The sequence below is a fragment of the Gadus chalcogrammus genome, chromosome 16 (assembly GCF_026213295.1).
Source record: "Gadus chalcogrammus isolate NIFS_2021 chromosome 16, NIFS_Gcha_1.0, whole genome shotgun sequence".
Classification (NCBI taxonomy): domain Eukaryota; kingdom Metazoa; phylum Chordata; class Actinopteri; order Gadiformes; family Gadidae; genus Gadus; species Gadus chalcogrammus.
This window is the reverse complement of record NC_079427.1, coordinates 22,077,820-22,103,501: the sequence shown is the minus strand read 5'-3', so window position 1 is coordinate 22,103,501 and position 25,682 is coordinate 22,077,820. Positions and strand designations below refer to the sequence as shown.

General features: G+C 44.4%; 1 protein-coding gene across 2 annotated transcripts in view; it reads left to right on the top strand.

The window, feature by feature from the left end:
• LOC130406571 (alpha-2-macroglobulin-like protein 1) overlaps positions 1-22,912 on the top strand; it is a 23,859-nt gene extending 947 nt beyond the window's left edge. The window contains exons 2-36 of one of the 2 annotated variants that reach the window (XM_056612238.1): positions 524-704; positions 1,111-1,267; positions 1,921-1,973; positions 2,357-2,377; positions 2,639-2,807; positions 2,957-3,041; positions 3,162-3,282; positions 3,597-3,711; positions 3,809-3,924; positions 4,064-4,228; positions 4,523-4,759; positions 4,879-4,942; positions 5,315-5,460; positions 5,738-5,887; positions 7,827-7,961; positions 8,510-8,624; positions 8,756-8,873; positions 9,442-9,670; positions 10,264-10,390; positions 12,982-13,103; positions 13,519-13,570; positions 14,567-14,650; positions 14,967-15,143; positions 15,651-15,732; positions 16,229-16,385; positions 17,266-17,331; positions 18,809-18,977; positions 19,301-19,497; positions 19,697-19,912; positions 20,642-20,760; positions 21,440-21,530; positions 21,741-21,809; positions 21,892-21,997; positions 22,094-22,135; positions 22,338-22,912. In XM_056612238.1, coding sequence (XP_056468213.1) covers positions 524-704; positions 1,111-1,267; positions 1,921-1,973; positions 2,357-2,377; positions 2,639-2,807; positions 2,957-3,041; positions 3,162-3,282; positions 3,597-3,711; positions 3,809-3,924; positions 4,064-4,228; positions 4,523-4,759; positions 4,879-4,942; positions 5,315-5,460; positions 5,738-5,887; positions 7,827-7,961; positions 8,510-8,624; positions 8,756-8,873; positions 9,442-9,670; positions 10,264-10,390; positions 12,982-13,103; positions 13,519-13,570; positions 14,567-14,650; positions 14,967-15,143; positions 15,651-15,732; positions 16,229-16,385; positions 17,266-17,331; positions 18,809-18,977; positions 19,301-19,497; positions 19,697-19,912; positions 20,642-20,760; positions 21,440-21,530; positions 21,741-21,809; positions 21,892-21,997; positions 22,094-22,135; positions 22,338-22,417 — 4,333 coding nt within the window. In that variant the 3' untranslated portion in view covers positions 22,418-22,912. Of the gene's footprint in view, positions 1-523; positions 705-1,110; positions 1,268-1,920; positions 1,974-2,356; positions 2,378-2,638; positions 2,808-2,956; positions 3,042-3,161; positions 3,283-3,596; positions 3,712-3,808; positions 3,925-4,063; positions 4,229-4,522; positions 4,760-4,878; positions 4,943-5,314; positions 5,461-5,737; positions 5,888-7,826; positions 7,962-8,509; positions 8,625-8,755; positions 8,874-9,441; positions 9,671-10,263; positions 10,391-12,981; positions 13,104-13,518; positions 13,571-14,563; positions 14,651-14,966; positions 15,144-15,650; positions 15,733-16,228; positions 16,386-17,265; positions 17,332-18,808; positions 18,978-19,300; positions 19,498-19,696; positions 19,913-20,641; positions 20,761-21,439; positions 21,531-21,740; positions 21,810-21,891; positions 21,998-22,093; positions 22,136-22,337 lie in introns of both variants that reach the window. The other variant, XM_056612237.1, reaches the window with a different exon arrangement.
• Positions 22,913-25,682: the final 2,770 nt, after the last annotated feature.

The window sequence follows — 25,682 nt, the reverse complement described above, 5'->3', positions numbered from 1 at the left end:
CATAACCTATGTCTCTGATCCTTGTACTGATGGGCTGGTATTTGGTTATTTTGTCATAAAAGGCTATGTCCATATATAGGTCAAAGACACAACCTACCTCCATCAACAGCTCCTCCCTCCTATCTTTAGCCAGAAAAATAATATCAGGGTTGTCAGGAATGTTTTTGAACACATCATTAGTACTGGTGAACCAATCTGCCATTACAAGGGAATGTTTGTACATGGAAGCATTTGAGTGTTTTTCCTTTGCATTGCTTGCAATCAAGTCCACCAAGGGATATGCTTTTGGTTATACCAGGGTGTAAAAGTTTTTCCCGACAGAAATAACAATGACTCAAGAATAGTAGGTACAATTAATACAAAGACCAAAACATCTAAGCACACGAACATATCCAATAATATAGTTATATTTCATACGTAAACAATCAGTTGTAATATTAATCAGATGGGAGCATCAATGAAGAGAAATCCCGTTAATATTGACCACAGACATCACGATCCCCGCTCCTCCTCCTCTCGTCAGCATCTACGCCGTGACTGTGAGCTCCAGGGTGACCGGAGGGGCATCTGAGACGCTGTGCGCCCACGTCCTCTCCCCCCCGGAGCCGCTGGCCCTCAGGGTGACTCTGGAGGCGCAGTCCGGGAGCACCGTCATCCTGGAGGAGACGGTTTCCACGGATTACTACGGCTGCTCCACCTTTCAGGTCTGCTCCTCTAGTAGAGAAATACCAACAAATGACTTCATTATTTAAACTAATTTCAACAGAGCAGGGTTTTATCCAAAGTCCCATTCATCATCAGTAGTCTAGACCCCCCCCTACTACCCCTACTAACCACTGTAATGTAACCACTAACGCATAGATAACCACGTTTAAGAGTAACTACAATGTTTGGGGTTCCCTGGCTCTTCAATGTTACGTCATGTTGCGTAACGTGGTATGTGGTGGTTATATGGGTGAAGTTGTACCAGTACATGAGTCCTGTATTGGGCCGGCGTCCAGGTACTGGTGTCGGGGTCGGGGCGTCCGTCAGCAGAATGTATCTCAGTGCATCGTTGTTGTACCTCAAAGCTACGTTGAGCCCTTGATGATGGGGCGGGTGGTGTTGCAGGTTCCCATTGTGACCAGCAGCACGGTGGCCACGGTCAATGTGACCATCCAGGGGGAGAGTGCCGTCATGAGCAAGGAGACCAAGGTCCTCATCGCCCCTCCAGCCTTCCTTCATCTGATCGTGACGGACAAGCCGCTCTACAAGCCTGGACAGACTGGTACACATGTGCTCACCCCGTCACAAGCCTCCAGCCTACAGGGAGAGGGAAACGCTGTATTGCAGTAGTCACAAATTTTGCTCTGCATTTTTTGTTTACTACAATAAAAAGGTTGGATCAAAGCGTAGGCTTTTGGGCATCCGTGAACCTGGAAATTATATTTGTGTTCTCTCGCTGTTGTGAAAGGAAAACCAAACAGTCTGTTGGAGCTAGTCCCCGTCCTTCATCAATGCATAGACAATGCCTCCTCACCACTTCTGGCAGACTCTTATTCTTTCATATGGTGTGTGGTTGCTGTTCAGCCTTTCACCGTCTCCACCCACAACAACCTGAGGGGGGTGGGCATGATAAGAACTGCTGTGTATTTAACAGGAACTTTGGACCAGGATTAATCCATATCACTTAGAGACCCACTGCATCGTGTTTCATCTGAAAGGCCTTTAAGGGGAACTTTGGAGCAGGATTAATCCATATCACTTAGAGACCCACTACATCATGTTTAATCTGAAATACCTTCTTCTAGTTTTGATTATTGTTTTATTTGAAAATAAGGCTGTCCTTTTGATTGTTTGTGATCCCCTTTGACTCATGTGCATTCTGAATGTCCACACTTGAATATATATTTGAATACACCTGAATTTATTTATTTGTAGTCCAGTTCCGGATCGTCTCCATGGACGCTGGCTTCATCCCTTTCAATGAGCTGGTACGTGATGTCGTCTTATTTACAATCCTTCATCAAACTGGAGAGCCATGAATTGTTCCTGTCAGTCAAACTGACCCCAGCCGCCCTCCAGACGGGGAGTGGAGGCTGAGCTCTCTGACCTCTAGGGCTGCTGGCGCGCTCTCCATTACCTTCCATACTACTATTCTTTTGGTGTCAATATGGAAGGATTTCCTATTGATATGTCATATAAAAAAAGGTCTTTATTGATTATAATTACTCAGCTCAAGATAATATGAAGGAAAATACTTTTGTGAGTAAAGAATAGAAAATACAAATAGTATGATAAGGCCATCCAAAGCTAGAAATGTATTTATGAAAATAAATATAAAATGACTAAAAACGTCCTTCCCGTTTATTTGCAGTATAAAACAGTTGAGCTTCAGGTAAGAACTCTTCAAATGTACTACATAATACATTTTTGTACATTTTGGTGTATATATATTTCAATATATTTCAATAGTTTCATTCCAACCATTGATAAAAAAGGTATTATACACCGCTGCAAATCACATGGACTTTGCATAGGACGGAAATTGAGTAATCTTGGGGGTTTTAAATAATCAGTTGCATCTGTAAGTACAGCAATACCTGCTGGATTCGCAGTGATTTGGTACATGTCTCCATGTCTTTCACTTGATGCCAAGGACCCCAACAGAAACCGCATCGCGCAGTGGCTGGATAGGGCCGCCGTCAGTGGCATCCTGGACCTCTCTCACCCCATGAGTCCAGAGGCCGCCCAGGGACCCTACACCATCACTGCCTGGACGGAGAAGGGAGAGAGCACCTCTCGCTCCTTTGACATCAAGGAATACGGTCTGCCCCCGACTGCAACAAATACACACACGTGCACACACGTACTGGTACTACACACTAAATGTTGTTTTAGAAACATTTTGAATCTGATGGATTTTATTAGGCGGTTTTTCATGCTTGGAAAATGATACTTAGTCTTGTCCTTTCAGTTTTGCCAAAATATGCCGTCAACATTAGACTACCTAATGTCATAAATATTTTACACCAAGAAGTACCCATACAAATTTGTGGAAGGTGAGTTTCCACAATGCAGAATTCATGGAAAATGCCCTTGAGTCCCATCATGCCTGTGGTCATCATTGCTTCCTCCCACTGTTAATCCACCAATGCCTTGCGAGGCCCTCCTTCTGACAGATACACCTATGGAAAGCCTGTCCTTGGGTCCATCAAGGTGGTAGTTTGTAGAGAGGGCCAGGGCCATTTTAGAGGGCATTATTTCCGGCCAGAAGACATCTGTGTGACATCACAACTGCAGGCAAGTGGCAACTCGACCTTGTAGCTTAGGGGGTTGGCTGGCAGTTATGGGACTCGTAAATACTTCCTACATGAACCCGACTTATTCTAGACATTTTTAAATATCATCCGATGCATGGGGTAGTGTTGGGGTTATTTTGGGTCAGGTAAATCAAACATTTACAGAAATGATCACTCAAATAGAAATATTACTCCTCTTATTTGTCATTTGCCTCATATATATTAATGCTGCTTATATGTGTTCTAGATCTTGATCTATTTGGTTTCAGAAGGTGTTGGCTAACCTTCGCACCACTTTTTCGTTCTATCTCCCAGACGGACAGAACGGGCTGTGCAACGCACTTCATTAGGGTATCAGCATTAGGCCCAAGAGATCAAACGTACCGGGACATGTTTGAGGTGACGGCTGAAATGGAGGAGTATGGCACTGGTAGGTTTATGATTGAATGAATTAGTTGTTTTGCAGACAAAACAAGACATTGTCAGTGTTGGTGTCAAATAATGACCGTTGCCTGTATATTTTGTAGGGGTGGTCATTCAAGCCAGTGGCCAAACGCCCTTCTCTGTTAATGTCAGAGAACTCACATTTGAGAATGTTGCAGATAATACTGCCTATAAGCCAGGGATCCCATTCGAGGGCAAGGTAATGGATATTGGCCATGAGCCATCAAATTAAATCTATATATATATATGTATGTACTGAATGTATAATGTTTTTTATCTTTGTTTGTTTTATAACTATTTAAAACTTGTGTGTGTACGTTTCCTTCCTTGGGTTCCAGGTCAAGCTGACTGGAATAGACAGGAAGGCGGTGGGGGACGAGGTGGTATATCTATACGTGGACGTCAATGCAGCGTCGTACAACCTCACGCTTCTGACCCAAGACAACGGCATGGCTTCCTTCTCCCTGGACACCTCCCTGTGGAAGAACAGCGTGGTTCTTACGGTTTGTCCTTGTGTCTGTATGTTGAATCGTTGACTTGCGGCAAGAAGGTCCTGGGTGCAAAAGCATCTTGGTCCTGGTTTTGTATGTTCTCCACGTTCACATTGGTTTCCACTGGGTGAGCCAGTAACCTCCAACACCAACACCTCTGTGGGGTCAAGGCCCTGTCAGTGGACCTCCCAGAGAAGCTGTTCAATAAGAAGATGTTTCCCAGGGGGACACTCAATGCTTTCTGTATTTAAATAACTTTTTATTTTATTTTAAAGTTGACATGTGTTGTAATATCTCCTCCTTTAGGCAAGCTCTAGACCCAAGGAAGAACGGCAGTCATTTGTGCATGAGGAACGCCTGCCTGCATACCCCTCGGCAGTACTGACCATGAGGCCGTTCTACTCTAAGAGCAAGAGCTTTGTGAAGATCTCAGCCAACGGCTACAAGAGCCTCTGTGAGGGGGAGTCCCAGGTGGGCGCCCAGTACATCATCCAGGGCGAGGAGCTTAGGCCGGGGCAGGAGGAACTGCCCTTCTACTACACTGTGAGTCAGCATTTTAAACACTTTACACAAACACTTCAACGCTTTGCTTATTTTATAAAAAAAAATTGTAATTTGGATATCTCTGACGTTAGCGCTTTCTCCCTCCCTCTTTCGATTAGGTGATGTCCAAGGGTGCAATAATGAGGCACGGGCATCTTCCAGTTGCTGTAAAAGAAGGAATCGGTAAAATATCCTTCTATAGATATTCAAATAATAATTAATGTGCAAGTCCCGCTAATGAAGCTTCTCTTTCAGAGAGGACCTCTCCTATTGGCTCCACTCCCTTGCTTGATATCGTGAAGGGCGTTTTGGAAACGTTTAATAACACCCCCGCACCACTTGTATGAAACACAGCCTTTCTAAAGCTGTTAAGACTTTGGCCTTTCAAATAATTCAAAACTATTTTAGAAGAATGAATCAAGGATGTGCCATAACATTTATCATTTGAAATATTATTACTGCATAGCTTTCTGATTTTTTTTCTTCAGTAGACCTTTTTTTATATTGCTGCTACAACCCTCTCCATGCCTATTCTTCCCCTTCCCTCCGATCTAGTCAACAAAGGAGTGCTATCCATCCCCCTGCTTGGAAAAGCTGCCCTCAGCCCATATGCCCAAGTGGTGGTGTACACTTTGATGCCAAGTGGGGAGGTGTTGGCGGATAACAAGAACTTCCCAGTGGACCAGTGCTTCGAGAATAGGGTGTGACAGGCTAAACATCAATCTGCAATGGCTGACAAAGCTTTGAGTTTGATTGACATGGTAGAAAAAAATGGTCAAATTGAATTTCATGGTGACTTTACTGTGCCCTTTAAAGTGTAACGTTATGCCAAGACAAACCCAATGAAAATAATTTAACATGACAATGCAAGGTGTGGTTTCTAAATGAGCATACATAAAGACAGCAATAGGAACTGATCAGAATGGCCATCAATGCATGGTATGTTACTGCAACCCTTTTTTGTGTTGCCATCTCCAGGTGAAGCTGGAGTTCTCAGCAGATCGAGAGCTGCCTGGAGGAGAGACCTCGTTTCGCCTGGAGGGCCAGCCAGGATCCTTGTGCTCAGTCAGGGCGGTGGACCAGAGCGTCCTTCTGCTGCAGCCGGATCAGGAGCTCAGCGCTTCTTATGTACGTTCTCACACTCTTACCAAAGACATAGAATCCATCCCAGGACAACCAGTGATGACCCAGCTCAAAGGTTGATAAATAAGGGTCAGATATCGTTTTTTCTATTTAAGGTACTGTGATTTTTGGAGTATAAGCCGCGCCTTTTTTCCCCATTATCGATTCTGCGGCTTATATAACGGTGCGGCTTATCTATGGATTTTTACAGCTAATGGCCACTCGGAAAATTAGTATTCAAAGCTTAAATCAGTATTCAGAGCTTTGTTGTTGTTTTTTCACGTACGTGACGTTACCAGAGCGAGGGAGGCAAACTATTAGCGGGATCTCGGGAGGAAAAGTAATACTTAGCGAAATGCTAACCTTAGCTTAGTTGTTTGTTTACGTTCGCTGTACAGCGCCGCGCCAATCAACTGTGACTGGCTTGCTGCAGATCGTGAGCGTCTTGGTAATACCCGGACAATATAATGGATATAATATGGACACATAAGACAATCAATATTCGGTATTTGTTATGGATTTATTGTAAAAATTCCCTGAGAAGATGCACGTTCCAGGATGAATTGAAAAGCTCCCGTAAGGGCTGAGATGGCAGAGGACAGCTGATTTGGAACGGAACAACAGCTGTTCGCTTTCACGTGAAAAAACGAAGGAACTTCAACCTACTTAGGCCTACTAATTAACGTTCAAAAGCTATTAAATCTTCAACAAAATATGCAGATACTGTCAAAATTGGTTCCAGGGAGTATATAGGGATTATTAATGTTTTTGATGGTGTTTTTTTCTGGAACGAGTATTAGAATATTCGCTCGGAAAAACCAACGAGTATTCAAAGCCTGAAAAATGGCATTCGGGCCAGCCCTAATGGTAATTAAACATTAAAACACCTGCGGTTTATAGTCCAGTGCGGCTTATATATGTACACATCATTCAATTTAGCTGCTGCGGCTTATACTCCGGTGCGCCTTATAGTGCGAAAATAGGGTACTATGCAAAAGGGCTTTTAGGGCAATCCCATTTCGTAAACCATGGGGTTTGCATCCAAAAGTGAACAGCAGTCTGTCGACTGTTTACTTTTCTGAACTGAGCAGCACAAGAAGCTGACAGTTGGCTACTGTTAAGACTGCTTAGGGCTAACAGGATATTGTTATGTAACACTTAATGCAATGTTTGAGCAAAATGTACGGAAGACTTCCTTAAGGATACGGTGATATGTTAACTAACTATGATGAAAACAATTGTGGATTTGAGATTGATTGAATAATGGCGTCTCATTTGCATAAATATATCTTTGGATAATTTTTTAACACAATCATCTGGAAAATAATCCCATAAATCCGGGACCCAAATTTTTGGTAATTTGGGTTTACCAGTTTTACCAGGATTTTATTTTTTCATGTTTACTTAAACTTTCAATACATAGAAAAACTTTCCAGGCGGACATTATGGGTCCATTTGGCAAAGAATAGTGCCCAAAAACCAAGTTTCAGATATATATTTTTAGAACGGGTGGGGGCGCACCTTTTAGGTTTTGGAGACATCAGTACTTCCGGTCTACATATGCTTATTTTATTTGAACACTCCCAGGATTCTAGCCCAGGCCTTTATAACAAAAAAACACAAATTCATGACTAAAACCATAGTTGGCTATGACACATTTCAAAAGGAAATCAATTCAAAGAGTATAATTTTTTTGTTAAAAAAACCCGTATCAAAAGGCTATGCATTGAATACAATAAAATCCAGTATTATACGCATATAAATGTTGAGCTAAATCTAGTTAGTAGGGCTTTCTCTTGTCTTACGTGGCCTCCATTGGAGAGCCCCACTTTAAGCCCACTGAACACGGTTCACCTCAGACTCGGGAACAGCCCTCTCACACATCGTCATGTCAGACTGCTGCACCTGCTCAGTCCCAACGCTCTTTCATCCGGGGTATCTGAAGGTGTTCAACAAGCTGCCTGTGCAGAAGCTGAGTGGCTTCAGCTACCAAGTGGAGGACCGTGAGCCGGATCCCTGCTCACAGTCCGGGCAAGAGATGGTATCCACCGAGAAGGACGACGTCTACAAGGTTTTTAAAGTAAGATATGAGTGATGGCATGTGGAAATACATCAATAATTATGTCAAATATAATATTTGGACCATGATGCCTTATGCATATTGACATGTAAATTGCCCTTTTGTAATGTTATTTATATATTGTAGCAGGCCAGTGGGTGTGGGGTTTCCAAGCCACCAAGTTGAACAGATAAAACCATACAACACACAGAGCAGTTCAAAGGGGTGATTTATTTACAGGGTAAATAACTGTCACCAGGGTGGGGAAAAGGGTAATCCGTATCCAGGAGATGTCACCAGGAGGGCCCTCAAACAAAGCGGTCTGTACATAGGGGGGTAGTCAGATGGTCCAGATGATCAATAAAGTCTCGCTCTCTCTCTCTCTTATAATCAACCCCTGATGTTAACGATGTTCTTATTGATACAATTTGTTGTAACCCCCTCTCCTCCAAACATACTACTCCCCTCACTCCTCCCTGCCGTCTGCCACAATATTTATGCATCGTCCTAATTCCTAACTGGCGATGACAAACAACATTTTCCATTTTTTTTTTTACTCACACTATTAGGAAATTGGAATAAAACTTGTGACCAACTCTGAGGTGAAGAAACCAGCCGCCTGTTTGTACCCTGAATATCAGCATTTTCCTATGAATTATGATGGATTCGAATTTTATTATGGCGGTAGGTTCCTTGATATCGGCGGATCTTTGAGGATGTTAAGCAATGTCTAATTGACATGCCTGACACTGAAAATCACCTCCATTCAAGGATATTGTTCAATGTAATGTACTCTGACACATTCTGTTTGTCAGTTGTTCAAGAATCCGACTCATCGATGCACTTGAAGCCCATGAAAAAAAAACGGGAAAAAATAGAAACTGTGAGAAGCTACTTCCCTGACACCTGGATCTGGGAGCTGATCGCTGTCGGGTTAGTGCTCTACTCCTGAAACCTGGATCTGCTGGGTTAGTGCTGGGATCTGATCCCTGTTGGGTTAGTGCTGGGATCTGATCCCGTTTGGTTAGTGCTGGGATCTGATCCAGTTTGGTTAGTGCTCTACTCTTCAGGTTAAACCTACACTAATTGGAACTATGTTGCTAAATTGAAATAATGGGCAGGATGTCTGCAGAAGTACGATTATTGGCAAGTGTTACAAGTATCTCATTTAAAATGGAACTGAAACCATTTCAGTAAAAATAACATCTCCCACCCCTCAGAAGAGCCTGGGATCCCCCGACCTATTAGGGAAGAGATGTCCTGATTGGTCATGAGCACTCCCATCAGCTTTGAGCCGTCTTAAATGGACATATGGTCTTATACTATCGGCAAGGCCGGCCTAGTCATCTTGAAAGGATATCCTCAGTGTATTCTCATCTCTGGCTGATGGCTGTGCCATTTCTGATTAATGACGGTGGTTAAGTGAGCGGTTGAATCTCAACCACACCCCCTTAACACACTGGAGGTCCCTATTTGACGTGGTGACCCTCTCCATCTGCAGAGACAGCGGGTCGGTGAGCGTGGTGAAGACGCTCCCTGACACCATCACCAGCTGGCGGGCCCAGGCCTTCTGCACCTCCTCCTCCCTGGGCTTCGGCCTGTCCCGGGACACGGCGCTGGTGGCCTTCCAGCCCTTCTTCGTCAGCCTGACGCTGCCCTACTCGGTGGTCCGAGGGGAGGTGTTCACGCTCAGAGCCACCGTCTTCAACTACCTCCCTAGCTGCATCATGGTGGGCCTCTCCGTGCTGCGTGTCCCCCGGCCCCCCGGTGGGCTGAGGGGAGACGAGGACGCTCTCCATTCATTAGAAGCTACTCAGAAAGGAAGAGATCCTCTTTACACCTCTTGCATCCAAGAAATTCAACGCATTGTGTATAGTATCATGTAGTGTAGTATAGTATTATGAAGTATACGATGTAGTGTAGTATAGTATGTAGCATAATATGCAGTATAGTATGCAGTATAGTATTAAGTTGTGTAGTATGAAGTATGGGATATAGTATGTAGTATACTGTAGTATGGGATATAGTATGTAGCATAGTATGCAGTATAGTATTATGCAGTCTAGTTTGTAGTATAGGATGCAGTATAGCATTATGCAGTCTAGTTTGTAGTATAGGATGCAGTCTAGTTTGTAGTATAGGATGCAGTATAGCATTATGCAGTCTAGTTTGTAGTATAGGATGCAGTCTAGTTTGTAGTATAGGATGCAGTCTAGTTTGTAGTATAGGATGCAGTCAAGTTTGTAGTATAGGATGCAGTCTAGTGTGTAGTATAGGATGCATGATGTAGTATGTGTGTTGACTCTGCGCTCCCTCTCTGCAGGTCAGGGTCCAGCTGAGCAACTCGTCCCACTTCTCCCTCAGAGAGTGTGCGGACTGCCAGTACACCATGTGTGTGTGTGCAGAGGAGAGCAGGGTTTTCCAGTGGGAGGTCAGCCCCTCCTCCCTTGGTAGGACCTAATGACCTGCTCCTTATGCCCTTAACACCGCAGGAAACTCCTCCTTCATGGAAGGACAATCATATCAATATAATACAATTTATTGATCCCAGTCCAGAAGAGTAGCGGCAGCAGCTCTTAAAATGAATCTCTTTTTATTTTCTCTCCATTTCAGTTCTGAGTGCGCTCCGTTCCTCGCTGTAAATGTCAGAAGTCTTCTTCACTGTAACGTCACAGGCCCATTCGCACATTGTAGATAAATCACAGGAAAGGATCTGCCACTGCGTCTCTGAAGAACATCCCCAGTCTGGTGATCAAAGCACCACAAGCGTCCCTCGTGGCTTCACTAAACATCCGTCACCAATAACATTTGTAAAAATCACTTCTGTGTACTAATTCTACTAAATGGCGTAGAGCAACGACAGCACTATAGCACTTTGGTCTTAGGGATGAGAGGACTGTCACATAGCAGTTCTCACTGAGCCTGATCATGATGGTAGACGATCTTTCCGCGCATTGTGCAGCTGATTAAAGTGCTTTGGATTTGAATATTGTTGAGGAGGGCATTATGTTGGTACTGGAGCATGCGCCTGATTTAAGTGTCTAGGGAGAGCAGTCGGCGATGGAGATAATCCTCACTTTTTGCCAAGTTCCATATCATAAACTGTCATTTTGAAAGATGTTAAAAAACAGTGACTCCACTGAGTCAATCTGCTGCAGCATGTCTACTAAAGTGAGGAGGCTACTCTAAATCTACTATAGTGAGGAGGCTATTCTAACTCCACTATAGTGAGGAGGCTATTCTAACTCCACTATAGTGAGGAGGCTATTCTAACTCCACTATAATGAGGAGGCTATTCTAACTCCACTATAGTGAGGAGGCCATTCTAACTCTACTATAGTGAGGAGGCTATTCTAACTCCACTATAGTGAGTAGGCCATTCTAACTCTACTATAGTGAGGAGGCTATTCTAACTCCACTATAGTGAGGAGGCCATTCTAACTCTACTATAGTGAGGAGGCCATTCTAACTCTACTATAGTGAGGAGGCCATTCTAACTCTACTATAGTGAGGAGGCTATTCTAACACTACAATAGTGAGGAGGCTATTCTAACTCCACTATAGTGAGGAGGCTACTCTAACTCCACTATAGTGAGGAGGCTATTCTAATTCCACTATAGTGAGGAGGCCATTCTAACTCCACTATAGTGAGGAGGCTATTCTAACTTCACTATAGTGAGGAGGCTACTCTAACTCCACTATAGTGAGGAGGCTATTCTAATTCCACTATAGTGAGGAGGCCATTCTAACTCCACTGTAGTGAGGAGGCTATTCTAACTCCACTATAGTGAGGAGGCCATTCTAACTCCGCTATAGTGAGGAGGCCATTCTAACTCTACTATAATGAGGAGGCTATTCTAACTCCACTATAGTGAGGAGGCCATTCTAACTCCACTATAATGAGGAGGCCATTCTAACTCCACTATAGTGAGGAGGCCATTCTAACTCCACTATAGTGAGGAGGCCATTCTAACTCCACTATAGTGAGGAGGCCATTCTAACTCCACTATAGTGAGGAGGCCATTCTAACTCCACTATAGTGAGGAGGCTATTCTAACTCCACTATAGTGAGGAGGCCATTCTAACTCCACTATAGTGAGGAGGCTACTCTAACTCCACTATAGTGAGGGGGCCATTCTAACTCCACTATAGTGAGGAGGCTACTCTAACTCCACTATAGTGAGGAGGCCATTCTAACTCCACTGTAGTGAGGAGGCTACTCTAACTCCACTATAGTGAGGAGGCCATTCTAACTCCACTATAGTGAGGAGGCCATTCTAACTCTACTATAATGAGGAGGCCATTCTAACTCCACTATAGTGAGGAGGCCATTCTAACTCCACTGTAGTGAGGAGGCCATTCTAACTCCGCTATAGTGAGGAGGCCATTCTAACTCCGCTATAGTGAGGAGGCCATTCTAACTCCACTATAGTGAGGAGGCCATTCTAACTCCACTATAGTGAGGAGGCCATTCTAACTCCACTATAGTGAGGAGGCCATTCTAACTCCACTATAGTGAGGAGGCTATTCTAAAAGTGGAGGCAGTGCTGCTGCCAGAGACGGTCCACCTCCTCTCCTGTCAGTGAACCAGCGATGGCCTGCCATCCCACATCAGCAGTGATGACACACACACACACACACACACACACACACACACACACACACACACACACACACACACACACACACACACACACACACACACACACACACACACACTCCCCATTCCTTTGAAGAATGCTAACAAGTCAGGTAGTCCCTCTAACGAAACAGCCAGAAACCTCTCCCTGAGGGAGGGGTGTGAGAGACACCTTTTTGTTTTGATTGGAGGGCTTTGGTAATGTTGAGGAGGGGAGAGATGTTACAGTCATGTTAATGAGGTGGATGTGTGGGGGGGTCAAGTCTAAGACGGCTGGAGAAAGCCTTGTGAACACAAATCAAGTGACAAGGGGGCAAATAAAAAGGTTGATCGATTAGCAATGATCGTGTGTGTGTGTGTGTGTGTGTGTGTGTGTGTGTGTGTGTGTGTGTGTGTGTTTAGGGGAGGTGACCCTGGAGGTCCGGGCCGAGGCGCTGCACACGGAGCAACTGTGTGGGAACGAGGTGGCGCCCCCGCCCACGGTGGGCCGGGTGGACACAGTGGTGCGCAAACTACTGGTGGAGGTGAGGTTCACGCTCATGGATTGCACACACACACGTTGCCCACCTCGTACTCTGCCACACACGGGTCCTCACATGTGTAAAAGAAAAGCCAACATCTCTTTAAGTCCCAACATGTTGTCGCTCTGTGTTAATCCTAAATCTTATATTTTCTGTGTTAATCATGAAGGTCTTGAAACGCTCAAGCTAAACCTAGATGATAAGTTCCCACACAGAAAGCCGTGATAATGTTCAGTGAACCATCAGGTCAAAGCCCTGCTAGAGGACTCAATGGGCCGGTTCTGAAGGACCATAGAGACCCCAGAGCAACATGATGGGGGTTGTACACTAGAGTTGACGTAATTGTGTTTTTAGCATTCTAGGAATATAGCAGATGTTAATCCTCATAGTGAAAGTGTGCCGTTCTTCTCCCTTCCAGGCAGAAGGCACCCCAGTGGCTGTTACCCACAATGTACTCCTCTGTCCTGGAGGTCAGTTGGTTCCCATTTGTTTACTCAACCTACTTTGGGTTTCCTCACTGAAAAAGGGTCAACAACTCTATGTTAAGGACTACAGCGGCAAGACTGGTCTAGGGTCATTCTACAACACATGCAGCCTGAAGCAGGGCCAGGCTGGCAGGGCAGCAGGAACCAAAAGGGATAAGGTTCAAATGCATGACAAATAGCAACTAGAGACCACAATGACAAAGGGATGTGAAACATATAACCAACTGACAAGGGACAAAGGAAGTGAACTTGTGTATATGGGGAGACTGATCGGGGAATGAGGTGCAGGGGGGAAGATAGGACAGGGAAGCTCGGGTGAAGGACATCTGGTGGAGAGGTGGAGAAGAAAAACGAAATCACATAAATACAGAGTCAGACTGACCAGCGAAGCAAGCCCAAATATTGCGAGCTCATCTCCAGTTTTTCCTTGAGATATTAATAATAATATAATATATTATTATTATATATTATAATATAATATTATTATTATATAGACAGAACCAACACCAGACCTAAGGGTTAAAGAGAATAAGTTCTAAATGTGCAAGGCTACCAATATGTTTTCCATTTTACCAACATTGATATATTAAATGCTCAAAGGACTGTTAATAACAATAATATTATTCTAGATTTATATAGTTTGAAATATATGAAGACCATAACAATCCAGAGATTTCTAAACTGAACTATAATATTCATCATTACATGGATTTGAATTTGTCCGATTACAGATAACTCTTCATTTAAAATGGATGATTTTGTACATTTTCGACACGCCCCACAAAGATAAATGACTGGATGAAAACCGTACAAATAGACACACAATGTCTACCGTATCTTGCGTCATTATTACAATAATTAATCATTTTTATAATAGTAAATCATTATTTCTTTAGATAATTTACAATGCTCCCTACTCATTTATTTTAAACGATGTAGACGATGGATTATTCATTAGTTTGTTTTTTTATTCCCCAGCAGAGAAGCCAGCAGAGAAGAACATCTCTCTCCTGCTGCCAGACCTGTTTGTGGCTTGTTCTGCCAGGGCCTCTTTCTCTGTGTTTGGTCAGTACCTTAAAGATATCCAACAAGGGTTTAATAATGCAATCATAGTATAGAATTATTGAAAATTGTTAATAAAGCAATGAAAAATAATTATAATTAAATAAATATATATTTTTTTAAATATTTGAAGAGGGTACATTTGTTTTTCGTATTTTGTTACATCTCCCATATGAAGTGTGTGTGTGTGTGTGTGTGTGTGTGTGTGTGTGTGTGTGTGTGTGTGTGTGTGTGTGTGTGTGTGTGTGTGTGTGTGTGTGTGTGTGTGTGTGTGTGTGTGTGTGTGTGTGTGTGTGTGTGTGTGTGTGGTGCTGGCCAGGGGACCTGATGGGCCGGGCCATGAAGAACCTGGACAAACTGCTGGCCATGCCGTACGGCTGCGGGGAGCAGAACATGATCCTGTTCGCCCCAAACATCTACATCCTCAACTACCTGACCAGCACCGCACAGCTGACACACGCCATCAAGGAGCGGGCCACGCGCTTCCTGGAGAGCGGTGAGGCCTGCAGAGAGCACCAGACAGCACTATTATCACCCAACATCATACACAGTCCCACCAGAAGGTCTCCACTCTGAAACGCTCGTGGTGGGGCCAGTGTTCAGCAGATCTCACCATGCGCTCCATGTCAACGCTCCCTTACTCAGAGGGGAGGGGCTCAAAGCTCTGAGTGTGTGAGCTGAATTCACATCAGCTTCGAGGTCACGTGACACAGCCCCCTAGTGGCTCAGCTAGGACACACATCGGGGGGACCGGGGGCGGTCCCCAGCATACATCGCCTCAAAAGCCACTGCTTGCTACTGCTTTGGGTTTGTCTTTTTGGGCAAAAACCTGAGGAAGAGACCTATTGATGAAGAGGTTAAGAAAGAAGAACCTAGTTTAGAAAACAACTGGGCAGAGCGCAGAGCAGCCATAGGAATCACAAATTAAATTATAATTTAGATATGTTTTTGCATGTATCAAATGCAAATCTACAATCTGAGCATCCTATGCATTCATGTGCAGGCTACCAGAGAGAGCTCACCTACCGGCATGACGATGGCTCCTACAGTGCTTTTGGCAAGAGCGACGCGTCTGGAAACACCTGGTGAGTATGTCAGCTGGGGCTTCTCTTCGTAGTTGGCATGGTAACCGGACGGGTCTTCCCGCCATGTACATGGGTTTCCTTCTGGTACAGGGCACATTTTATGAACCCCCCCCCTCGAAGAGAAAGGAAAAGTCCCTTAAAAGGCCCCTATTGTACCACCAGCTCAGGTGCGTACATGGGGCCCTTCATAAGCTGGTAAGACACCCTGGGAGGGAATGCAGAAAGAGGGAACCCTCCTTCCAGGGATGGTTAGGAGTGCAATGACTGCCACAATAATGGTCAGGTGCAATGGCAGCAAAACAGGAATTTAGTTTGATTCAAAGGAAATTGTTAGAAAATAAAAAAGGAGTTGGTGTAGAGGTGCTGGGAGCCAGGCGTCTCTGCATGATCCTACACACTGAAACATAAAAGTCCATTGAAACCCCACCCCTCATTTTCTTACCATTACCTTCTAAATGTGTCATTTGTGGCGCTTGTGCCTCATTCTCTGTCCCAGGCTGACTGCCTTTGTGATGAAGTCGTTTGGCGGCGCCAAGCCCTACATCTTCATCGACCCCAAACTAATCGTGGACTCCAGAACCTGGCTGCTCAGCCACCGGCGGCAAGATGGATGCATCACATCAGTTGGAAAACTGTTTCACAACGGCATGAAGGTAACTTGGATCAAGCCAAAGGAGCCATACAGCAGCAAATGTATTCAGGAGCTTCGTAGGACCAACAGTGGTTCCCCTAAGACGTGCTAGAAGGGTGTGGTACCTGTCCTCCCAGCTGTGGTAAAATAGCATTTGGGAATTTATTGTCAATCACGATGCACACTTACAATAAATAACAAAGACATGCTTTTGAAATCTAGTCCAAAGAAGATGTAAATACCTGACAGCCGTGTGTCAGAAGAATGTTACACTTGTATCCTCAGGCCTAGTTCTGCTACAAGGTATTATGTCTAGTGCTAACAGCAGGAGAGATGGAACTCAGACATAATGACATCTGGGCCAGATGTCTGATATCACATTGCTTTGTAGACAACTGTTTTTCAGTTCAGATGTTTGTGGGTCAGTAAAAAAGAGAACTCTACTAGGAAAATAAAAATGGACTTTTCTATTCCAAGTTGAGTAGATCAAAAGTCAAAAGCGATGGGATTTTCAGATCAAATCCGGAATTCCAGATTCATCATGCGTATCTGTAGTTAATGAATTTGCATGATCCGTAAAAACCCGAGTGAATTGGGGAGGATTTGAGGGCATCTACTGTCTGAAGGACATTAAGATTTGTTCCTTTCCAAGTATCCTAGAGGATGTGTGTTTGCGTCCAGCTGGAGCTCAGCAGGCCTATCTCCACACCTCTGTACCCTACCCGTGCCCCAGTGGTTCAGTGTCAGGTGACAATAATGAGCCCAGAAACTCAGGGCTCATTCCCTCCATCGCCATAGTGCCAGCGACTTCCCACTCTGTCAAGGAGGCGTGGTTCTTTTCTTTTCTTGTGCTTACTACGTGCTTTGGTGCAGCCTGAGCTCATTCCATCCTGTTCCCCCAGGGCGGGGTGAGCGACGACGTGTCTCTGACCGCCTACATCACGGCTGCACTGCTGGAGCTGGATGCAGTGAGTGCCCCTGCCCCATGTTAACACCATGAGCTATGAGCTATATATGTAGAAACACCTTGAGCTATGAGCTATATATGTAGAAACACCATGAGCTATGAGCTATATATGTAGAAACACCATGAGCTATGAGCTATATATGTAGAAACACCATGAGCTATGAGCTATATATGTAGAAACACCTTGAGCTATGAGCTATATATGTAGAAACACCATGAGCTATGAGCTATATATGTAGAAACACCATGAGCTATGTATGTAGAAACACCATGAGCTATATATGTAGAAACACCTTGAGCAATGAGCTATATATGTAGAAACACCTTGAGCTATGAGCTATATATGTAGAAACACCATGAGCTATGAGCTATATATGTAGAAACACCATGAGCTATGAGCTATATATGTAGAAACACTATGAGCTATATATGTAGAAACACCATGAGCTATGAGCTATATATGTAGAAACACCATGAGCTACGAACTATATATATGTAGAAACACCTTGAGCTATGAGCTATATATATATATATATATATATATATATATATATATATATATATATATATAGAGAGAGAGAGAGAAACACCTTGAGCTATGCATGTATATATGTAGAAACACCTTGAGCTATGAGCTATATATGTAGAAACACCATGAGCTCTGAGCTATATATGTAGAAACACCATGAGCTCTGAGCTATATATGTAGAAACACCTTGAGCTATGAGCTTAAACACCTTGAGCTATACATCTATATATGTAGAAACACCTTGAGCTCTGAGCTATATATGTAGAAACACCTTGAGCTATGAGCTTAAACACCTTGAGCTATACATCTATATACCGGTATGTAGAAACACCTTGAGCTATGAGCTATATATGTAGAAAGACCATGAGCTATGTATATATATATATATATATATATATATATATATATATATATATATATATATATATATATGTATGTGTGTGTGTAGAAATATATATGTGTGTGTAGAAATATATATGTGTGTGTAGAAATACCATGAGCTATACATGTATAAATACTATGAGCTATACATATGTATGTATAAATACTATGAGATAAACATATGTATGTATAAATACTATGAGCTAAACATGTATATATGAAGAAACACCATGAGCTATGAATATATAAGTGGAAATACCATGAGCCATGAGCAATACATATATACAGTGTATGTATGTATGTATGTATGTATGTATGTATGTATGTATGTATGTATATATATATATATATATATATATATATATATATATATATATATATATATGTAGAAATACTTTTTGTCACCACATGAGCTCTATATCTCGCTCTCTAGCTTATGTTGTGCAAGATGGTATAGACATAAATATATATAGAGAGATATTTATTTATACCGTCTGTCTGGTGTGTGTGTGCCCATATAGATACAGTATATAGCTGATTCCCTTGTTCCCTGGTGTGCCCATTGCAGGCAGACCCCATGGTGTCTGGGTGCCTGCAGTGCCTGAGAGTGGCGGTAGCGGGAAAGCTGGAGAACATGTACACCACAGCCCTCCTCTCCTACACCTTCACCCTGGCAGGGGACCAGCAGACCAGGGCCGCGCTCCTCACCGCTCTCCACCAGCGCTCCGTCACAGACGGTAGCTGCATCTCTGTTCGGCCTGCCCACGCATGAAGTAGCCTGACCGCAGACGTTTTGAGGAGAACATTGATTAGATCAGGTTCTAGTCTAGATCATCCATAGGCACTCTACTTTTTCAATATTTGCAGGGCACGCACTCATTCAAAGAAATATTGGGGATCAGATGTATCCTGTATATGTGTTAAAGACAGTATTTAAGCCAGGCATGACTGTTTTCAATACATGTGGCTTTATATTCAAGTAATAAAGATAAACTTAGAACTACTGCAGTAGTTCAAGTGTAGTTCTCACAAAAGCCCCTCACTATCTCTGCTCTTCTAGGGGGCACGCGCCACTGGAAGCGGGCGGAGGCCTCTGAGAAGGTTCTGGACTCCCTGGAGGTTGAGATGACGGCCTACGTACTGCTTGCGGTTCTCTCCGGACCCCCGGTGCCGGGCTTCGACCTAGACTATGCCTCCAGCATCACACGCTGGCTCATCCAACAGCAGAACCCCTACGGCGGCTTCGCCTCTACGCAGGTCGGAGGACACACACCAATGTACACTGTGTGATACTAAATGGCCCCCAGCATTAACGTCCACCCACACACGCAAGCTTTCACGTTCCAGAATCTCATTCAATCTGTCCTGTCTAACCACAGTTTGATTTTAAATGAACTGAGGAGATGTGTGGTTGTGACGCCCGGTGCAACGTGTAAACCCCGTTGGCCCCCGACAGGACACGGTGGTGGCCCTCCAGGCCCTGGCCCGCTACGGCGCTGCCACCTACAGCTCGGAGGGCGCCAGCGTGGTGGGGCTGAGCTCGCTGGGCGGGGCCAGCTGGCAGTTCACCGTGGACCAGAGCACCCGGCTGCTGTACCAGGAGCAGGCGCTGGACCGCCTGCCCGGGGACTACCGCATCACGGCCCAGGGGCAGGGCTGTGTCCAGACACAGGTGGGACCCCCAGGGGCAGGACTATGTACAGGCACCGGGCTGTGTCCGGGACCAGGGCTGTGTCCGGGACCAGGGGTGGAGGAGGAAGGAGGGGTTTCCAAGAAGCCAAGAAGGGGTTCCCACCTCATGGGTTGATACTAGTCACTGAAGCCTGAGCGTCTGTCTTGGTTGCCCCATGACACATCTCTGGTCAACTGCCGCTTTATGGGTGCCAAGCAGCAGCTCTTATTATTTGTGTTCATCCATTGGAAGGTATAAAGACTTTCCTTGTATAAAGTCTTAACTTAGAATAGCATTCATTAATAGTCCTTAATATGTGTCAACCATGGTCTAAAAGATAGGCATGTTGAAAGTCTTCTTCGAGAACTTCTACAATTCAATCAATTTACTACTAATGGTCTGTATATAAATACTTTGTATCGAACTTCCCAACTTTCCTTAATACGTAGATGAGCTAGTATAGCCTTTGATTTCATGGTTCCTACAAACGCATAGAATCTGTTTGATACTAATAATTAACTACTTCAGTTTCAGCCTTAAAATATATATTGGCATATGGAAAGATTTTTGGACTTTGTAAGCTCCTGGTTTTTGTTTTTGTACGGTGACGGTACCCCCAAGATCGGGGTAAGCCCCCGATTCAATATTCCTGGAGGGGGATGGCACTTAAAATCTAATTCAACAAGTAATTCCACCCCAATGTTGGTTCACCTTGTTGTCACCAACCAGATCGCCATGCGTTACAACATCCCCCCTCCTGGTGACTTCAGTTCCTTCCACATCGTCGCAACAACGACCGCTGTGTGTAACAGCACCCGGCCCACACTGACCATCAGAGTGGACCTCAGGTAAGGTTATGGCAAAAGGCCAGACTGTTGAGAGAGGGGTGGTGGAGACCTCAGCAGATAGACCACAACGATACCTACCAGATAGACGGGGAAACCGGCTGTGTGCTGTCACTGGCTTAGTGAATGTACAGTATACAACCATTGGATCCACTAACAACAGAACATCAAACACAACTTGAGTCTAGGAATGAATTCTAGACTAAAGGGTACACTGTGGACTTAACCAGTACATTTTTTAATGAGACACACTGATTTATTGTTTTGTAACTAAAATCTGCCCACTGGCTCTCCAGTCCTAAAGGTTCCATAGCCCTGTATAGATGGCAAGCAAACCAAACCCCTAAAACAACTTATCTTAGATGAAATGGGATCTAGTGGACTACATCATAATGCAATGGTTTGATCCTTGTTCAAATCTCCATTCAAATTCAGATGTTTATATGGACTCAAATTGCTCGTCATTGCTTGAGTTACCTGTTACTGGCCATTTTGTGTCGCTTGGTAACGTCACCGAGGTTCTGAATCAAAGAGTCCACCATACAAAGAACTTTTTAAGATGTTGCTCGTTGGCTCAGACAACCTCAAATTCTGTGTTGGGTTTCCTTTAAGACAGTCTTCTGGAAGGTGAACTTGTTAACTGAATGGCCATCTGAGAAGGTTTTCTGCCCGTGTTGCTCAGGTACCAAGGTAGGAGAGAGGAGACCAACATGGTGATCATCAACCTCAAGCTCCTGTCAGGCTATGGCCTTCAGCAGAGCACTCTGCAGGAGGTGAGTTTAGATGCACTGGTCTGTGTGTAGCCCTTTAAGTGAGTTTAGATGCACTGGTGTGTGTAGCCCTTTAAGTGAGTTTCGATGCACTTCTCTGTTCTGTGTTTAGCCATTTAAGTGAGTTTAGATGCACTGCTCTGTTTTGTATGCATATTTCTTTTTCAACATGAAGACTGTTGTCAGCAAGCGTTCTGTGTTCTTCCCTCTCAGCTGAAGAGAGAGAGCAGTGTGAAGCGTGTGGACTTTGAAGAGGGCTACATCAACATCTACCTTGACGGCGTACGTACCAGGGGAGCCCTGTTCCCATCATGCTTGTGTTTACATTCCTGTGCTCCTCCCCTCACTGTTCTTCTGTGTGCAGCTGAAGAAGGAGGTGTTGAGGAGCTACAGCGTGACCCTGGAGGAGGAGGAGGCCGTCAGGAACCTGAGGCCGGCCGTGGTGAAGGTGTACGACTACTACCAGACAAGTAGGCCCCCCCCCGCAGTCCCACTTCTTAGGACTCGTGCTCGGAGGAGTTAGGAGGAGTGCTCTTCATTTGATTGTCCTTTGTGTTGTTTCCAAGGTGACGAGGCAGTGGCAGACTACTCCTCCCCTTGTGCGGAGCGTAAGTACACCCAGTTTAACCACGCCCAGCTGAAGCTTGCCAAGGTTCCTGCCTAATGTGTACATCGCATTCCAGCTTGCTGTTTTGTTATTTATTAAAGTGTAGATCCTGCTGTGCCCCTTTTAGGTTTTTAAGCGAAAACCAAAAAATACTTTAATTACAACTTGAGAATTGCAAATAATAACCTTCTTTAATCTTGTAGGTGATGATGTGAATGATCTACTATTGGAACGATCTGAGCCACCAACAAGAAGCACATCAATCAAATTAAAGCCGGACTAATGGTTGTGCTACATTGTTAATTGTAGCCAGTGAATTCTTTGAATGACAAAAGATGAGATTTCATTTCAACATATACACTTTAAAAAAGAGGAAATTGCCAAGATGACATGCATTCAAGAAAGCCAGTGTTTATTCAATTACAATTCTGTCTTTTAATCGATAAAGATAATCCATAGTTTCCATTGGCGTGACAGTGAGCTATGAAACAAGGTACCGTAAACACAATAATGGTCCAACAGTCGACTGGGATTGAATGGATCCGAACGACGGAAACAAACCGGTATTACTAAACAGATTAGGTAGAAGTTTGTCTGCACAGGCTGGGTGATTACAGGTGAATTGTGATTGTGATTTCATGTAGTGCGCCTTGCTCTACATTTTATTCTCTTTCTAACAAATATTATATTAATTCATCACTACCATAGAGTTTAAATTTTGCCACAATAAAATCTTTAAATGACAAAATACAAATATCTGTTTCCCTCGTACAACACTGTTTGATTTTCAATGGAACCCATCTACGTTCCTCTATCAATAGAACCTACCGTAGCCCATCTACGTTCCACTATCAATAGAACCCACCGTAGCCCATCTACACTATCAATAGAACCCACCGTAGCCCATCTACGTTCCTCTATCAATAGAACCCACCGTAGCCATCTGCGTTCCTCTATCAATAGAACCCACCGTAGCCCATCTACGTTCCTCTATCAATAGAACCCACGGTAGCCCATCTACGTTCCACTATAATAGAATCCACCGTAGCCCATCTACGTTCCTCTATCAATAGAACCCACCGTAGCCCATCTACGTTATCAATAGAACCCACCGTAGCCCATCTACGTTCCTCTATCAATAGAACCCACCGTAGCCCATCTACGTTCCTCTATCAATAGAACCCACCGTAGCCATCTACGTTCCCCTATCAATAGAACTCACCGTAGCCCATCTACGTTCCTCTATCAATAGAACCCACCGTAGCCCATCTACGTTCCTCTATCAATAGAATCCACCGTAGCCCATCTACGTTATCAATAGAACCCACCGTAGCCCATCTACGTTCCTCTATCAATAGAATCCACCGTAGCCCATCTACGCTATCAATAGAACCCACCGTAGCCCATCTACGTTCCTCTATCAATAGAACCCACCGTAGCCCATCTACGCTATCAATAGAACCCACCGTAGCCCATCTACTTTCCTCTATCAATAGAATCCACCGTAGCCCATCTACGCTATCAATAGAACCCACCGTAGCCCATCTACGTTCCTCTATCAATAGAACCCACCGTAGCCCATCTACGTTCCTCTATCAATAGAACCCACCGTAGCCCATTTACGTTCCTCTATCAATAGAACCCACCGTAGCCCATCTACGTTTCTCTATCAATAGAACCCACCGTAGCCCATCTACGTTCCTCTATCAATACAACCCACCGTAGCCCATCTACGTTCCTCTATCAATAGAACCCACCGTAGCCCATCTACGTTCCTCTATCAATAGAACCCACCGTAGCCCATCTACGTTCCTCTATCAATAGAATCCACCGTAGCCCATCTACGTTATCAATAGAACCCACCGTAGCCCATCTACGTTCCTCTATCAATAGAACCCACCGTAGCCCATCTACGTTCCTCTATCAATAGAATCCACCGTAGCCCATCTACGTTATCAATAGAACCCACCGTAGCCCATCTACGTTTCTCTATCAATAGAACCCACCGTAGCCCATCTACGTTCCCCTATAGAACCCACCGTAGCCCATCTACGTTCCCCTATCAATAGAACCCACCGTAGCCCATCTACGTTCCCCTATAGAACCCACCGTAGCCCATCTACGTTCCCCTTTAGAACCCACCGTAGCCCATCTACGTTCCTCTATCAATAGAACCCACCGTAGCCCATCTACGTTCCTCTATCAATGGAACCCACCGTAGCCCATCTACGTTCCTCTATCAATAGAACCCACCGTAGCCCATCTACGTTCCTCTATCAATAGAACCCACCGTAGCCCATCTAGATTCCTTTATCAAGAGACCATAAGACTAGGAGGTTCGGGGGGAGGAGTGGGGCGAAGTCCACTGCTATGTGCGACCACGGCCGGTGAAGAACAGGTAGAGGGCGCAGGAGACCAGCCGGAGCACGGTGTGACGATTTGCCGCGGGCACAGATGGAACAGGCAGCCACGAAACCCTTGGTGTCGGCAGCCATGGAGGACCACCAAAACAGCTGTCGGAGGAGAGAGAGACAGCGGAGAAACCCTGGATGGCAGACAACTCTGGACTCGTGCCCCCATTGGAGAATGGCCGTGCGGGCCGCCGGGGAAACAAACATCCGACCCGGAGGGCAACCCTCGGGGGTAGGTAGTAGGGATGGGAATTGATAGGAATTTCACGATTCCGATTCCGATTCTGCTTATCGATCCGATTCCTTATCGATTCTCTTATCGATTCTCATTCTCATTGGGAGAAAATAAGCACAAATTTGTTTGTTTGTATTAAATCTCTTTAACAGTGCTCATTTGCATTCAAGTAACAAAATGAAACTGATGTAAACAAAATAAATAAGTCTTCTGTAAAGATGAGAACACAACTAACAACAACTTTGGCAAATTAAAAAAATTTGTGCAGAAAAATGATCATGTTTGCCCTCTCAGGAAGGATACGAGATTTTTCTGGACCTAGAGTGTCTCCAGCATTGGAGAACACCCTTTCAGAAGGGGTGGAGGACGCTCGGACACAGAGATACTTTTCAGCAAGAGCTGACAACACTGGCAATGTGTCGCTCTTCTTCCACTACCAGAGACTGGCACTGTCTTTGGTTGGAATGGGAGGAAGGCTTCTATAAAGCTGGATTTCTTGATCCACTCTCTGGGGGCAGCTGCTGTGTGGAAAGCAGCTTGCCGTCCTCTTCTTCTAAAAGTTCCTCTAGAGCTGTCATCTTTTTCTGCTTTACAGGTGGCGTCTGAAATTATGACATAACAAGGTTTAGTTTTAAACTAAATAGTGTGATAAGCCCTGCCATCTATCATCATTCATCACAATTAGCGACATTAAACTTACGTAGTCCTCCTCTTCTTCTTCTTCTTCTTCATTCTCTTCTTCTGCCTGCCCCTGTGTCTCTCTCAGCTCTGACAGCTTGAGAAGAAATGTAAAGTAAGAACCACAGAGCAAGAAGAAAAGGTCTCACAACAGAAATGTGCTAAAGGCATTGTCAAATTCAAATACAGTACCTTCTCCACTGCCTCTGTGTTTGCTGCCACTG